Source organism: Manis pentadactyla, chromosome 9 (assembly GCF_030020395.1).
Source record: "Manis pentadactyla isolate mManPen7 chromosome 9, mManPen7.hap1, whole genome shotgun sequence".
Classification (NCBI taxonomy): domain Eukaryota; kingdom Metazoa; phylum Chordata; class Mammalia; order Pholidota; family Manidae; genus Manis; species Manis pentadactyla.
The window spans coordinates 8,251,925-8,269,503 of NC_080027.1; the positions used below are offsets into that span (position 1 = coordinate 8,251,925).

The following is a 17,579-nucleotide window of genomic DNA, read 5'->3' on the forward strand; positions in this document are numbered from 1 at the left end:
TTTCTTGGCATAAGCACCCCTGAAGCTTGGCAGCTACCGACGAACTTGAACAACACTGAGCTCAGAGTCCCAGGAATGGGACACTCCTGGGTGACGTGACCCAGTGGTAACAGCAGGTAAGGTCTGGTCCTGGTCACCGTGAGGACGGGGAGCTGCCATCACGAGGGCACTGTGCACATGCTATCTAATTACGGAAAAATCCGGACAGGGCAGCTACACCAACCCAGGCGGAGGGGAGAGCTGAGGTCGGCCATGGCGATAACCTGCACAGCACCCCAGCCCTTCTGCCAGTGCAGCTCGTGGTCAAACTCAAATCTACAAGAAGGGAGAAAAACCGACTCTCCTATTTGGTCACAGTGAGCTATCGCTATTCTGCAAGATGTGAGACGAAGAACTGGGATTACCCAGACACGGTGCCGTGAGACAGAAGACGCCCAGCCTGGGTCTGCCACAAACACTGTGGCTACTAGTTTTTTGAGGGGTCATAGCAAAATATCGCAGACTGGGGACACTTAAACCACAGATATTTCCTCTCTCCAGGGCCTGGGGCTGGAAGGCTGAGACCCGGGGTAGGCAGGCCTGGCTGCCCTGGAGCCTGTCCCCTGGGCGTGTGGACGCCGTCCCCTCCCTGTGTCCTCATGTGGTCGTCCCTCTGTGCGTGTCTGTGTCCTGACCTCCTCCTCCTCTGAGATAGGACACCAGTCCTATGATATCCGGGCCACCCTATGACCTCATTCATTTTACCTTCATCTCTTTAAAGACCCCGCCTCCAAATATAGCCACGTCCTGAGACATACTAGGGTAGGATATCAACACAGGACCATGGATGGGGGGACAACCCAGCCATCATGCTGTGGCCACAGCCACGTCTGTGGCACACTGAGGGCCATGTGGCCGTGGCGGGCCAAGTCGGTGCTTTCAGGCCCCTCACGTGATCCATGCAGGATCATGAACCCTGTGCCCGCCAGAGCCAGGGTGGCTGGGCTGCTGGAGCAGAGGCTGGACAACGCTCTTCTGATTTCCAGCAACGTGGCAAAAGAATCTTACATGTGAGAGTAAATTGCTTTCCAAATCCGTTTTGGGCCCTGTAAACGGAGACAATGACAAGGTTTTATAAGCTTTTACAAAGGTAGAGAAGCGTCTAGACAAAACCCCAAAGAACAGTAAGTACCGTATGATTGTCACAGTGGGCTGTGTGAAGGCTGAGCAACCAATCAGCACCACAGGCGTGGATCACGGACACGTCCACCACCTCGGTGTATCGGCCATTCATGCTCCCCAGGTGAGACTTAATTCGCCTCGCTCCTGACTTCCAGCCAGAAAAAGCAGGGGAAGTGGGGTGGAGGGGACAGCTGCCAACACCTTTGCGGGTAATGCGCGGAGGGACGTTCCCTGCATCACCCGCTCAGGATGCAGAGCTGGAAACAGACGTGAGTGGGAACACACATCCCCGCTCAGGGCACGCTGATGAGCAGCATTCAGCAAGGGCTGAGGCTACACGGAAAGAAGCCCGAGTTCTGAGCATGTCACGCCTTTGCAGAGACGCACTGTACATTTAGAACTTCTTCTGCGGTCACGGTCCAGGTCGTCATCAGCGCATTCACAATGCATCTCAGAAGACCCATGATAAGGAGAGCCATCCCACAGTGCACGCACACCTCCAAAACACGGGCAGCATCAAGGGCGACTTCAACCATGATGAAGGTGTTTGCACATGTAATTGTCCAGATGAAATCTTGCTTTTTGCTGCGGACAAAGACCCTAGCAGCAGACACTGAAACACTGTCACAGGTAACACATGACCCTTCAAACAATGGATTTGTAAGGAAATAGGGAAGGGCCAGGTGACCCTGACCGGCAGAAGCTGTTGCCCAGGGGTCAAGGGGACATTCCTGAACGTTTAAACACTAATAGAGGACAGAGTGGGGGGGATTCGTTTTGCAATCAGAGTAACATTTTTCAAACCCCAGAACCCAACAGCAGCCACGGGATGCTGTGGGAAGCTGTGCACAGACCCGTGACTTCTGGGGGTGAATGAATGGTGCTCTGCCATCGCCAAGGTGACAGGGAATGGCAGGCACCAGCTCGGGCGGTCCGTGATGCATGCCCTCTCGGAGGGGAGCTAGCTCAGGTTCCCCGTGAACAGAGGACCTGATGCTGGCCAGCCGGGTCGGTGTAGGAACAGCAGACGGGGTGGAGTGAAGGGCAGCGACTCAACAGTCCCGACTGCAGACACGGAGCAGAGCCCAGGTGCCCGTGGATGGCTCAGGAGTCCTGGAGGGCGGGATCAGCGCCCCACGCCCAGAGGACCCCTCCCCGGGCTGCTGCACAGCTGTGAGAGGCCGACCGGGATCGGGGGAGACCCACCGGCCAGGCCACTCTGTGTCCCCTCCTGTCCCAAATGGAGGCAAGAATCAGGAAGACAAGCCAGGCAGGGGCCACACATGGTTAGAGGGGAGCAGGGGGCCAGTGGGGGTGGCAGCGACCAGGCGGTGAGGGAGGTGGCACCGATCTGTGTCCCAAGAGCCCGTAGCTGGCCAGAGGGCGGGTTTGTGAAGAGAAAGGCCAAACGAGTGAGGGTCAGGAGTCAGGCCAGACGTGAGGGTCATGGAAACACAACCACACGGGGAAGGTGCTGGAGGAGCGCCACGCCCTTGGACAGATGCAGACTAAACGCCGATGGTCCAGGCCGGGGCCACCACCCTCTGGGAAATTATTACGGGCCTGGGACACAAGGGGCAGAGGCGCGGGCTGGGAACCGCAGGGTTCTCGCCGCAGTGCGGGACTCACAAAGCTCTTCCACAGACTGCGGTGTAAGTCCAGATCAAGGTCACTTACTGTGAACATTATTTTCTCGAAGAGATGTAAGCGGGAATCAGGCGAAGCGAAGCAGGAGAGCACACGGGCCGCAGACACCTGGCGGGCTGAGCCAGCCTCTCTCAGATATAAAACATTAACCTAACGCCTAACCGGAAGATGCAGCACAGAATCCTTCCAAGACACAAAACTGATGCTACTCAAGTAGGGTCTTCATGGTTTTTAATGATAGAAATAAAAATACAGCCCCTCTCAGCCTTTGTGTGAGGTGAGTAGGGTCCACTGTGGTCAAGGGCAGACTCTCTCCAGTGCCATTCACTGGAGGCCCCCGAGCCTGCCCGCTTGTTTAAGCAATTTGTGACTCACCAACTTGCTGATTAAAATTGTTAAGCCACTCCACTCAAGGATGGGGAGCTGATTATCATTGCCACGTCCCAGAGGGAATGGAGGCAGTGGGGAGTCAGAGGCTGGGCAAGGAGGCTCTTGTTGGCCCCAGCAACCAATTAATGAGGCCACAAAGAACACCAGAGTCCATGCCCTTCACCCCACCAAAGGTGATCCATGTGTATACCATGAAAGACAGCAGGTCACACCAGGTAGAGATCAAAGACCCAATCCATGTATTTCTGTGATATCAAAGGATGGTGGGTGGATGGTGGACAGATGGACAGATGGACAGGTGGACGGATGGATGGATGGGTGGAAGGGTAAGTGGAGGGAAGGGGGGTGGAAAGACGGAGGGATCAAGGGATGAAGGGATGGGTGGATAACATGAAAGAAAACAATGTTCAAACACATAACGCCAAGTGGGGAAAGTTACGAGAGACACACCCAATATGACACCGGGTACCTATTCCTCATTATGCAACAAACACAACACATATAGAGTCATCACTGGTGCGCATAACAAAAACAAGAGACAAGAGGGGTTCACACGGAATTCATGACGGTGTGTGTCCCTGAGCAGAGGGCACTGGGCACGAGGACAAGGGAGACTCTGACTTAATCAGTGAAATTTTCATCCACGATGAAAAAGTGACAAAATGTTAACATGTCAATTCGGCAAAACACATACACTGGGATTTATGATCTTACTCTTTGTGTTTTTCTCTATTCTTAATTTTCTCTATATTAAGAAAAGCAGCATCAGACAAAGACCTGAGGCTGTCCTCAGGCCCTGGGGTCAGCCCTGGGCCACGCTCCACAATCTCAAGGTTCCTGAACAACAGGCACATCACCGTGACCTCTTCCACCCATCAAATCCTTGAGCAGAAAATGTGCTCAAGTCAGGTCCTGTACAACTCCTTTTCTAATTACGTCTAGAATCCCAAACAAACTTCCTTTGGTCAGCAAAGGAGCAGGTGGGAGGGAGTGCGTTGTGGGCCAGGAAGCAGAGAGTGAGGGTTTGGATGGATTCAGTCTCTTTCCTAGGAGACATTAGTTGTTCATTCAGGTGTACCGGCCACTGGGGTCCAGGACGGGCCAAACAGCTACAGGACCTCCTCGTGGAGACACTGACCGAGCGGTCACCCGAGAGCTGACCTGTGGGTCACAGCGGTGGGACAAGTGCAGGGCAGGTGAGGGGCCACGAGGACATCTCGTGAATCTGCTGCCAGAGGGCCACGTAACCATTCGATCTTTCTCCCAAGAACGTAAGACCTATCGGGGAGTTTCACAGGTCACAGCGACAAGTGTACTTACATTAAAGGCCATCACCTTAGGCAACATGTAGGAAACTTCCCATAAGCCAACCCAGTCCAGAAAGATGGCAGAAATGGGGCCAGAAGTGGTGACAAAGGTGGGAGGAATGACCCAGGTTCAGGGCAATCTGGAGGTCAGACGACAGGGCTTGGGAGGGCTGGTTATGGCAGGGGACAGGGATGGCTTAGGACAGCTCCAGCCTGGACAGTCAGAGCAGGTGTACAGCCAAAATGCCAAAACAGCTCAGCCAGCCATCGACTGAAGCCTGGATTAGAACATGGTCCATGCCAAGGAATGAAGACCAAGAGATGCCACCGTGTGGATGGACCTCAGACTTGTGCTGAGTGAGAGCAGGTGGATGGACACAAGGCCTTGCGTGTGGCCCCATTCACGTGGGATGTCCGGAATAGGAAATCCATGGAGGAAGACGCTGGCCCGTACCTGTTGGGGGCTGGAGGTGGTGACCAGGATGAACTGCAGGCAGGCGTAAGGGGGTGACAGGAAGATGGGGTGACGGTCACACAACTCAGTGTGTTTACTGAAAAGCACTGAATGGTGCACTCAACATGAGTGGATTTTCTAGCTCATAAATTCTACCCCAACAACGTTGCTTTAAGGGTGACCCCTGCTGAGAGGGAACACCAGCGGGGCCAGGTACAAAGGGTCAGCACCAGGGAGGGAGGAGGCATTCATCTCGTGAACGTGAGCAGAGGGGCCCTTGCATGTCCAACCGGCAAAGCGTCAAGGGAGAAGCGAGGTCTGGGCCCAGGCAGGAGGTGAGAGCTGGGGCTGTGCCCAGGGACATGGTGACAGAGGCCCTGCGTGTGGGCAGAGTCTGGAGTGAGCCCGGGGCCTCCTGCTGGCTGGAGCGTCAGGGAGGCCTCCCAGCCTCATCCTGAGAGGGACTGGAGGGGCTCCGGAAAAAGGGCTCCCGTCTGAATGTGAGCCGAGCCTGCAGGCCCTGGCCGTGGGGACCCGGAGCGGCTCAGACTGAGCCCCCTCGTCCCTTGTTCACCCTGGGCTGGGACGCCACAGAGGATGTGGCAGGAGGTACACCCAACCCACGGCTTCCTGTCGGGAAGGATGCATCCTAGCAAATCAAGGACAAACCTTCCTGAAGTGGAATTAAGAGGCTGACATTCAAGTCATGCATTTCCAGAAGGCTGGACACATGTCCTTTACCTCCGGGAGAAGACACCCAGCTCTCATCTCCCAAGGAGCCCGGAGGAATGAATCAGACATGTGCCCAGCAGTGGGCTGAAGTGGGGCTTTCCCAGGCTCCCAGCCCTCCCTGGGCGGCCCCCCAGAACCCTCTCTCGTGGTGAAGGACCACCTCATGGTCTGTGCAAGATGAGGGGCCAGCAGCGGGGTCTGGATCCTCAGCGACTGAACGGGAGATGGGCTCAAGGGCTGGCAGGACATGCGAAGTAGTCAGAACACAGGACCCTCGGATAGAAACAGCAGGCACGGCAGGAAAACCGGAGGCAGGCAAACCTCTGGCCCTCGGGGCTCTATCTCCATCCTCGGTGATCAGCAGAAGGGCCAAGGTCACCCCGAAACCAGTGTATGTGCCTGCCCAGCTGGAAGCCGGTGACGGGTGAGGGAGCGTGTCCACCAGCTGATGCGTGTGGCAGAAGTGGGGCAGCTGCAGCAGGCATGTGGCGGCTGCTGCTGTGGCGGCCAAATTTGAGTGTGGGTGCTGGGGGTGGGGGAGATGGGTGACGGCGACTCATCGTCTGGGAGGCTCGTGACAGCAGCTGAAATGCTCTCCCTAACGAAACATCAAAGCTGGATGATAAACGGCGGCACTGATCACAGCAAAAAGGCAAGACTCGTGTTCCCAAAGGTCTACCAGGACGGGGCCAGGCCCTTGCACACTTGCCAGCTCGCTAAGACGGGCTGTGCGTGGACACACGGGTGACAGCTTCAGCAGAGCCACTAGGTGCCAACCCCCAGGCACATGTCAGGGTGGTAGACACCCAAGAAGAGCCCGAAAGGCATCACAGTCCCACAGTATTTTCTTCTGTGCTGTGCTCTGTGACATTCAGTGTGGCCTGGACACCGGGCCACCGCACGCACTGGCACCGACTTTGTTCCCACCTCCTCGTCCGTTTCCCTCAAACATAAGTAACAGAAGAACTGTATATTGTATGGATGTTGTCACATGCCACTTGCTTAAAAGGCCAGGATTGCTAATGGTTGCGGTGCTCGATGCCAGTTAGCGCTCTGTGCATCTGCAGTGATCCAGAGAAGGGATGGTCGCCACACGCCAGGGCCACCCCGCCACGTGCACCACCACGTGCCTGTGCAGCCACCGGGACTGCTCATCAGGGCTTCCAGAGAGTGGGGTGGCCCTGGAGACGCGTTCTGGGAAGGCTGGCGAGCACGGCCGGGGGCCCTCGTCAGCATCCAAAACGCCCCTGCCCTGGAACTGGTGTCACTCAGTGAGAAGCTGTCTGCGCCGCCTCGGCGAGGAGCTGCCCCGCGGTGAGCCCTCCCTGGGCAGAGGAGCTTCTCCGGGCACCATCTCTCTGAGGTGGTGGGTGGGCCTGGGGCGACAAACCTGCTCAGCAGCCCCCACAGCTCTTCTGGGCGGGACCCCAGGTCTGTCCCGCGTCCCCGGCCTCAGGATCAGCCCAGCCAGGGCCTCACTGGGAGCAACAGCTGCTTTGTTGCTAAGAGCTCAGCCCCCCCAGGGGTTTCTGGTCTCAGCCTCCAGGGCCTTTGTCTGTCTTGAACAAAGTAATGAGAAGTAGTCTTCAGAAGGTTCCAGAAACAATTATGCTCCTGGGAGTTGAGACCAGATGCCCAGAGGACCTTCCTTTCAGGAAGAATCCTAATTCTGGGACTGAAAAGCAGGTGTCTCTCCCCTAGAACTCTCAACAGGCTCCCAAAGCAGCTATGCAAGTGGACAGACACTGACTGAGGCCTGAGCCGCCTGTCAGGAGGTCAGCAGGCACAGCTCCCACGGCACTGTGCCCTCCAGATCTGGCACCGTGTCCACCTGTCCCCATGCCCACACCCTCGCCCGGCTCTCCAAAGAGCATCTCAGGAACACGGCAAAGATGACCCTTCTCCATGGTGACTGATGAGCAGCCCCTGGGTGTGGACAGTGCTACCAACTGGCTTTGACCAAAGAGATGGAGGAGGTAACACAGCTACTGGGCACGCGCTGGCCCCTGCTGCATGCCCAGCCTGCACCGGCTCCCTTTACATCTGCAGGCATCCCCATGCAGAGATCTTCAGGGCTGCACCCAAAGCACACAGTGTGGGCAATATGACCCTGAGCCATCCCAGATGAGCCCCGCCCCGTGCTGCGTCCTCTCCAGGCTGCCCAGCGGCCACCATCCTAAGGGACCACGAGCTGCAGAAGCAAATCAGGCCCAGGTGTGGGGCAGTGAGTGTGCCTCACACACCAGTGCCAGCAGCCTGGAGGCTCAAGGCGGCATGTCACAGGCCACCTGTCTGCTAACAGGGACAATCACAAACCTCATGGCTGAGAGGGTGCCACTGAGGTCTCTGGGCATGGGCAACGCCCGTCTCTTCATCTGGACACCATGCCTTGTGTGCATGCAGCTATGGATGTGTTATCCCACAAAAAAGATGCTGAGAAACACCGGCCTCCTGGGGGCCTTTGCAAGAACTGAGTGACATGGTGCCCACAAGGTTAATATGGTGGCTGGCATGCGGTACATGTTCAGAATGTATTGGGGTGGTTACAGGACACGGGCTCGTCAGGATGGGTGCAGCGGAGGCCATGATGGTGCCTCCTGGGCTGAGAAGGTGCCTCGGGGTGGTGAGCGCGGAAGGGGGGCATAGATCCCCAGAGCCCTGCCTCCCCACACACTTCCCAATTCAGGGCTGGGGTCAGAAGTCCCAGAGGAGTGCCTGCCCAGGCCCCAAGCCCCTCCTGACTCTAACAACAACAGGTGGTAAGGGGCGGCGTGGTCACGACCCCGCAGCACGAGGATGAGCCACACAGGGGTCCGCACTTGTGGTCAGGGACCACTGGGGCCCCCACCACAGACAGGCTTTCAACAAGTTGGGCAGCATCCAGGGGCTGAAAAGGTCTGAAGCCAGGTCAGACTGACCCCAAATAGTGAAAGCCACCCCCAAAAGTATGAAACAGGCACCACCTAATGCCAGAGCACACCTCTTGGACAGCCCAGGGAAAGTGGACACTCAGGTGGGGCGAAATCCCAACGCCGTTTACACCAAATCACTCAAATACGGACAGATGTGAACACAGGGTCCTTCTCTCTTCTGGCTGGGAAGGGGTGGGGGACACGAAGGACACAGCCAGGGCTGACTGTCCAGTACAGACCCTCCCTGCTGAATGGGGGGGGGGGTGCCCAGGATCTGGGGGTGCCCCTCCACAAGAATAGGACATGCTCCCTGCACCATGCTCCAGAGCAGAACATTCAAGAACATCTCCAAAGGAGGAAGGAGGCCAGGCCTTTTGGAGACTGGACCCTCCCTGCCCCTGGGCCTCTGCATCCAAACAGTGGGCAGACCACCACGGGCACCTTTACAAGGGGGCCGAGGAAAACGCCCTTGTGCGCAGTCAGGGCAAACAGAAAGACGCCATGGGGCTAACGAACAGCCGGAACAAGTCGGGGAGAAACGGGAGGCAAATAATGAAGACAAACCGCAGGAAAAGAAATGAGAGAAAGGGCGCAAGATGGCATGCAGGAACCAGACTCACCTATTCTGGGTGAAAATACACCCCAATTAAAAGAAGAAAGATCTCCCAGAGTGCTGTTTATGCTAGGCAGGAAAGTAAGAAGCCATTAAACCTAGTAAATGAATAAACAACTCAAAAGAATAATTTTCAAAAAGAGCAAGCACAGGGCGACAAAAACACATGGGAAGCCAAAATAATACAACCACAATAAACAGCACAGAATGGATCCGAGTGAACAATACAGTACAGAAAGGCTCAAGAAAATAACAGAAAACAAAGAGGGAAACCACCAAGGGATTAAAGCAATTAATTAAAGATAGCAGATACGGAGAAGCAATGGCCAGCACCAGGGTCATTGCTGTTCCTGAAACAGAGGTGCCGGCAGGAACACCGGAAAAAGCAAGAGAACAGAAGAAACCCTTGAAAGGGGGGGCCAACATGATCTGCAGGCCAGAAACACAGAACGGCCAACACCAAACACTTCCTAGTGTTGTAACTGGAGCCAATTCTTTAGGAAGCCAATAAAAAAGATCACGGCAACAACAAGACGTATGCAAAGCCATCAAGGCAATGTTCAGGGCAGGAAGACGGTCAAACAGCATCCCCATGGGTGTGGGGCGACGTGGGGTAGGAATTCTGACGCAAAAATAGCGCACAGAGGAAAGGACGTGCCAGCCAAGGGAATAAGCAGACGTTCCGGCACACGGCAAAGTCTCGTTCTTCGTGGACTCTGAGCTGGGAGCTGCTTACTCACTCACATCTCTTTGTGACCCCAAAGCCAATACTCGCGGCACGTTTGTGGTACGGACAGACCCAAGAGCGACAAAGCATTCGAGTCGCCCGACATCCACCTTCCCGGCTGGGGTCAGACAAAGCAACACACTGCCTTCCTGTTTCCACTCAGACTATAAACAAGTGTCCGTACCGCAGTCTAGGTGGTGCCCCATTTCTGCATATCTGTGCCTTTGTGGGTGATTTTGCTGTTTAAGAACAGCCCCCTGGCACAGTGGGGAGGTTCTGTCTAGTGATCCTAAGCACAAGAAGGCTGCCATGCGCCCAATGGAAAAAGCACCTGTGTTGCACTGACAAGCATCCGGGCGTGAGTTCCACATTAGTGATCAACCGTGTGTATTACACAACATGTCTTTGCACAGAAACACACACAAAACAAGGTTACATATTGATCATTGAGGGAAATGTGACCAGAGGCTCGCAGGACCCTTCCCTGCACATCCCCTATAGGTAACAGCTCATTACTCACCAGTAGAGGTGACATTACAGGTCAAAATGACAGCAAATGTCGAGAAGCAACTGCACCGTCACTGAGGAAGGAGGGCTCAGCTCTTCCTGGAAAACCACCGCACCACCAGCCCCAGACCAGTGAGAGGTGGCACATGAAAAGAAAGGCACCGTCTGCCCAGCGTGGGCATTCGCACAGGGCGACTGCAACCCTTGTGCTGTGAAGCAGGACGGAAGTGGAATGGGTGGTCAGCATATGCCAAGAGGGCCACAACAACAAGACTCGGGGTGGGGGAGGAGAGGAGGGCATGTGCATGCACAAACGTGTGCACACATACAACCAGCTCCTTGTTCACACTGTTCAGGGCTGAGCTAAACCCTCTTTCTCAGCCTCCTCGGCAGTCAGGTGCAGCCTCCAGAAGAATGGAGGGAAATGGGGGGAAGGGGTCCACGAGTTCTCTCCCTTCCCCCTCTCACCCCCTGGGTGAATACAGGATGCCAGAGATCCCAGGTGGAAGGAACCTGGATCCCTGAGTGACTGCAGGGAGCAGAAGCCCGCTCCATCCCTGCCATCCACGGAGTCCGAGAAGACAGGAAGAGATGAGCATCTGTGTTAGGTGCTGAGGCTCGGGGTCTTTCATTACCACAATGAGCTTAATCTGCCCCCAGGATACCAGCAGCAAGTGCTAAATTCCCCACAGCAGGAAAAAAGGAGAGAAAAAACCGCAACCAAAGTGAAAGCAAAGATTCCAGCTTCCAGTGTCCTGAACTGTCTGTTTACTTTACAGCTTTGGAAACAGTCATCTTGGAGCAAAAAAATTACTAAGGTTCAGCATTTCCCTCGCTGACTTTTGCTCCTTTTACATCCAAATAAAATCTCCTACTGATGTGCGTGTTTCAGCAGCACGTGCAGCCTGAGCCTACATTCACCCACGTATTTCCACCCATACTCGCTGCCATCCTTTGGAGACACGTCTAGAATGTTCGCCAGACTCTAACCACAGCCACTTCTGGGGCTGGCCACCTGCTTCCCCGTATGACCGGAGTCTTTGTAACACCTGACATTACCAGAGAGGTTAAGCACGCAGCAGAGAACACGGTCACACCATGCCTGCCCTCCTGAGAAGCCATGCCTGTGCCAACGGGTGGACCTGGGGCTGCCAAGCTGCCGGATCAGCTCTGGGGCATTGGGTCACCCGGAGCCTTCCCACCTGGCAGACCTTGCTCCTGGATGACAGCTGTCAGCCTCCCCAGAGAGAGCAGGGCCTGGGGGCTGGAGCCATCAGGGTTCTGACCCAACTCTTCAGACTCCCACTGTAGTGGGGACAAAGCCCTGGATGTGTGCAAAGTGGGTGACACAGCCAAGTAACATCCCAGCACCAGATGGCCTGTCCTCCGGTCCCCAGCCCACTTCCCAGTCTCTGCCTTCGGTACAAAGGGTGGGCGTGGACTCGGCCCACCCCCTAGGGCTCTGGAGGCTGTCCATCCTCAGCCACGTCACCGCCCCAGCCCTGCCTGCCCCTCCCTTTAATGCAGACCTAAGGTGAGGTGGTCCGCCCTCCACACCACAAACAACAGAGGCCACAGACGACAGGTGACCAGGGGCTTGCCAGGCACCCCCAGTCCCACCTGCTAAGGGAGCCCACCCAACACGGGCCTGTAGCAGAAAGGGCTTGTGATACGGCCAGGCAGGAGACCTCCTGCACCGGGCACTGCCCATCCCTGCCGGGGGTGCCTGATGATAAGTGGACGCGGGCTCACCGTCTGCTGCAGGTCTGGGATCAGGATGCGGATCACCAGCGTGTTGCCCTGGCTCTCCTCTGTCCTGGCAGTGCCAGGCTTCTCCGCCGTGGCCCGGATGGTGTCATAGATGGTCTCCTCTTTGGAGCTGTCTGACTCCGACCCCACCGAGTAGTCAGAGAAGCTCTGGGCCATCTCGTCCTCGCTGGACGTCGGGCTGCGTGGCATGGTGCCCTACGTCTGTAAGGAGGGAGACAAGGAAAATGCAGAAACATGAAAATTCACAAAGAAAACCTAGGGGCACCATGGGGACTGGCACCTGAATGAGCACAGGTTCGGTTCTGTGGTCCTGGTTCTGTGGGTAATGTGGCACCGCACCTCCTCCATGGCCCGAGGCAGACCCTGGTGGGGGACACGTGGGCTCTGCCCCGGTGCTGGGAAAGCCGGCATTGAAATGGAGCCCTGACTAGCTGCGGCCATGACCATGACGCACGCGGAGCAGCCAAAGGCCTGCGGGTGCCATTGGAACTGAGCAAGATAAGAAAAAAGGCCAGCGTTTGCTTTTCTAAGACCTGGAAACAGGTGAGAACGGTTCCAAACTCGTGCGGTAATAAGCCCTCTGCCTCAAACACAGAGCAGTGACAGGCACTGGGCAGAAACAGGACAAAAAGCAGGACCAGACGCAGGAGGGCAGCCCAACACAGATCATGAGGAGCCTGGCGCCAGGAGACTTGGGGGTCCCCGGGATTCTGGCAGCTGAGAGAGCAGCTTGTCACCATCAGACGCAGTAAAAGGTCAGGGTGCCCAGTGCACCCCTGGACCACGCTGTCAGCGAGCACAGAGAAGACAGACGTAACTCTAGGAACAGGCTGCCCGCTTTGACAGCCCCATCTCTGCGGGCAGAGATCCAGAAAGGGTAGGATCAAAGCCGGCGTGGACCGGGGGCTGCCCGGGAGCTTGTGGAGGGCGTGCTGTGCCAAACCAGCAATTCCAGTTCTACGTGAACTCTGTTCAGGAAGTCAAGGCCACGCACACAATGGAAGACTACACGGTTGTTCCCTGCCAAAATGGGGCTGTCCTGAGCCACGGGAGACAAAGGCCACCCTGACACTGAGCTGGGGTCCCTCCCCCCCATGCACCACCCTTCCGTGAGGATGAACAGACCCCTACACACAGAGACCGCAGGACATAACACTGGGTGACAGAGCAGAGATCGCAGAGGGAGGACGAGGAATCCCCTGCCCACCTACCGCAGACAGACAGGGCAAGGGTAGAGGGTGGAGGCCCCTGCGCTCGCATTTCCAGAAGCAGCATGGGGGATAGGGGTGCTCAGGAGGGCGCCAGGTAGGACATGGTCACCAAGTGCCCTCCTGTGCCCCATCTGGGAAAGCCGATGCCCAGCATTTCTTTCAAGCTCACCTAACGAGAGCACACTCCCCTGGAAGGGTGCGGCTGCTCGGCCTGTGGTGTCAGCTGTGGGACGCAGCCACCGGGGTGCTTCCAGCCTCCACCTGGACTTCCAGAGGGAGCAGACCCGACACCCGGTGCACGCGAAGCCCAGCAAAGGGGCCACTAGAAATGCACCTTCTCCCCCAGGGAACGGCAAGACCGCGGCTGGGGTCAGGGGCACCCTTAACACCAAGAGGATCCACGTGGGGGAGGGGTTAAGACTGCGTGGCCCAGAAACACTGTTTGTTTGGCCTGCACAAGGTTTTAAATTTTGCTGACCTAGAGATTTTAAACAAAAACGCAGATTTCTGACTTACTGTGACCATCGGGAGAACCAGCGATTCTGGGGACCTCCACGGGGTGCCTGTCCTGGCCTGTCCTCCCCAGGCCTTCCCAGAACCACCTACAGGCCCCATTCATTGGCACGACCTTCCCAGCCTTCCGGCCTGAGTTTGAGGCCCGACTGAACCTTCTGTCCATCCATTCCTGCGAGCCTCCTCCTCCGCCTCCTGCCCGGCTCTCCTGTAGCCCACCCCGTGAGAGGTCACGGGTCTGCTTAAACGCGTCAAGCAGCAGGTCAGCCTAATCACCCAGATTTTAACTGAAAATTCCGAAGTTCACCCTGGTGTGACGCTGAATTGAAACTTCAGCGCACACGGCTGTTCCTGTCTTCACCGCTAACAGCCTTAGTAACTTCAGCTTGACGCTTGACGCTTTCCGACCACTGCCATGAAACAGCTGGCGAGTATCTAAGGGCAGAGCTGTGGCCAGGGACCGGCTCTGAGTCCCCACCTCGCCGCGTGAGGCCCAGGCGGGCCCGGCTGCAAAGGCAGACGCGCTCACTCCCTACGCACGAGAAGCAGCACCTGGCGTGACGACAAGGCACCGGTCGGGATACGCTGTGTGATGCGGGACACCGTTACAGGAGCAACAGTTGTATGCTATACTATAATTATAGTAATCATCATAAAACTTGGCATAAACATAAATTGCATGAATATATAATTACATATGCACATATAATTATTTCCCACCATGGCCCAGGTTCCGATGAGAGGTCCTCGAGAACGGTGGCTCTTCACGCTGGCTGCTCAGGGCAGTGGGGGGTGGGGAGCTTTATAAAAACACGGGTGCCCAAAATCCTGATTGAACTGCTCTGCGAGGCCACATGCCGAGGCTGTCTCTCAGAGCTCAGGGGTGGGGGTGGCAGCAAGACCCCAGCCCTCCGAGAGCCGCACCGCAGCTGCCCAAAGGCAGGCGGAGAAGCAAAGCAGCCGCTGGCAGGCGGGGGCGTGGCAGGCAGGACAGACTCGGGGCTGGGTCCCGTCGCCCTGGGCTCCCAGGGGTGTCCCTCTGCCCCGACAGGCCTGAGCTCAGGGTAGCTCTGCTCCAGCAGAGGGCTGCCTCTTCCCCGCCTCACCTCCCACTGTGCTGCTTCCAAACCCAACGGCCGGCAGATCGCTGCCAGGAGCACCGCCGGAGGGCGGGCGGATGGGAAGCCAGGGCACCTGCTAATGATGTGACCCCAGGCCCACCCCACCCACCACTCATCCCACACTGACCCCACAAAGCTCACGGGCCTCAGCGTCTGCAGAATAATGGGCGTCTGGAGGGCCCACAGTGGAACCAGCAGGCGAGACACTCCTGAGTCCCAGATCACTTCCGTGGGGGACACACACAGGAAGCCTCCCTCATGTGTGATCCCGGCCTGGCCTCCCAAATGGCACCCCCACCTCTACTTCCACAAAGGCTCATTTTCTCTCAAGCCCTCCTAGCTTCTGCCATGTGCTGGTTCACATGCCCATCTTGTCTGTGCATCTGTCAGTGTCCAAGCACACAGGGACTTCGTTCATGCACTGCGGTCCCCAGCACTGGGGACACTCAGCCAACAGGCACCAAGCAGGAGCCCAGTGTCCCAAACGCACGAGCCCAGGAGAGCCAGTGGACACGGAGAAGCGGACAGGTGGGCAGAGGCAGACGGGGCCAAAGCAGGTGCCCCAAGTCAGCCAGGCAGCGTGTTTATAAACTCCGGCTGCCGCTGGTGCGCAGGAGCGCAGCCACCGTTACCAGGTCTGCAGACTGAGATTTTAGGCAAACCCTTGCTTGGGCTGGGCACTCGTGGCTTTCAGTCACTTTGCAGGCCACAAAGAACACATCTACAGCAGGACCCCCTGGGCTGGCGACCTACTGTGGACATGCAGGTCTGAACTGTAAGGTGTGCACAACCCCCAGGGCCTTCTCTCCAGAAATGAACAGGGTGGAGGTGGTCTGGGGATATTTATGCCAGGCTAAAATCAACTCAAAGTCCAGGATCAAACATCAACCTAAAGAAGGGGGTCCTCTAGCCCCTGCCCCTCCTGCTACCCACATGCCTCCTCGCTTGGCCCCCACCAGGAGGGCACCTGCCACTGAGCCTCACATCAGCTTGGGGGTGATGGCCACAGCCGGCATGTCTGTCACCAGAGCTCGGTGCACAAGGCTCCCCTAAATGGGTCTGCAGGGGAAAAGGGGTTGGCTACCTGCATCTCTGTTCCTCCAGGGCTCCCAGGAGCTCAAGGCCGAAGGCCTGAGTGGAGAGACTAGACCTTAATAAGGGGCTTGAGTAACGTCAGCAGGTCCATGGGAAAAGCAAACACCCGGGATAATAATTTAATTATTAACTTCCCAGCAGGACCGCCAGGTAGTACAGGGGACACACGGTCACATTTGCATATCAGATAAGCAACGGATACATTTTAAATATTTCCCCAATACTGCCTGAGACACACACTAAAAAATGATCCGTTGTTCATCTAAATTTCAAGCATAACCAAGCTCCCCACGTGTATCGGTGAGCCCTTGGGGGACGGAGAGGCTGGGTCCATTCTCATCCCCGCGGTGCCGCAGAGCAGGGGAGGCCCCGCAGGGAGGGACACGGTCAGAGATGGTGTCAGGTAGGGGGCGGGGGAGGCTCCTCGCCATGCCAGCACAGTCCGTACTGCAACTAACCTCTGGGGAAAATACCAAGCTATAAAAAAACACAGGTCGATAAAGTGCGATGACTCTTAGGACATGTTCCTCTCATCACCTGGCTGGGGCACAGCTTATTAATAAAGAAGAAAACAATGGCCATAAAAGTGGTTTTATTGAAGACTCCTCATGTGCTGCTAATGGGCTCCCAGGTAACAGAAAACTGTTCCAAGGAGACAAAACATCTTAAACCGGCTCATCAACCCCTTCATGCCTCTGATGGACAGGCACACTGATTTTCCTACTGGCCACTTCTTCAACCAGAGTGAAGGGCACTTCTCACCAGGGCAGAAGACGCACCATAAAAACAAAAATCCCTGCGGCTGAAGCTGGCTTTATCGAGGTTAGGGTTGTAAGGCCAATGAGGATCACCTGAAAAAGACAGACGTACCACTGGCCTCGTTTATAACATATATGTTTAAGATTTTTTTGCAAAAAGGTTTTTAGTCAAGTGGCATCTCAAACACCCTATATATATAACACATTGGAAGCAAGATTCTGTGGCTTATTGTGTGCACTCAAATCTACCAAATTTGCTCATCCCGAGGGGGCCGCACTGGGGCTCTGTACAGACCGGGAAATCAGGGTCAAGGTCATGACCAAGGACTGAGAGCAGCTCCGTGGAAACCGGCAGAACTGGACTGACTACTGGAGGAGGCTCCGTTCTGCTGCCCAAATCGCTAAGAAACCACAGCCAACAAAGGGCTGAGTGACGGGTGTGGTCGGAGGTAGGTTCCGGAAGCTGGGAGCAGCCCAGGAAGGGGAGAGAAAGCGCACCTCGTTCCTGGGTGCTGAATCTGTCTTTCTCCTCCCAGAACCCGCACAGCTCGTCCCAAGAAGGAACTGGAAGGGGTGGGACACTATGGGGGAAGTGCTCTGGAAGCTTCTGCAACACCAGGCCTTCCAACACAAGGCCCCAAACACCCACCCTGCCTGGGAG

General features: G+C 56.3%; 1 protein-coding gene across 5 annotated transcripts in view; it reads right to left on the bottom strand.

Moving 5' to 3' along the window:
• The window catches only part of SHANK2 (SH3 and multiple ankyrin repeat domains 2), a 471,724-nt gene that overhangs the window by 386,884 nt on the left and 67,261 nt on the right, over positions 1-17,579 (bottom strand). For all 5 annotated transcript variants that reach the window (XM_057506712.1, XM_057506710.1, XM_036875766.2 and 2 more), the window contains one exon: positions 12,203-12,421. In XM_057506712.1, the coding sequence (XP_057362695.1) occupies positions 12,203-12,409 (207 nt within the window). In that variant the 5' untranslated portion in view covers positions 12,410-12,421. The remainder of the gene's footprint in view (positions 1-12,202; positions 12,422-17,579) is intronic.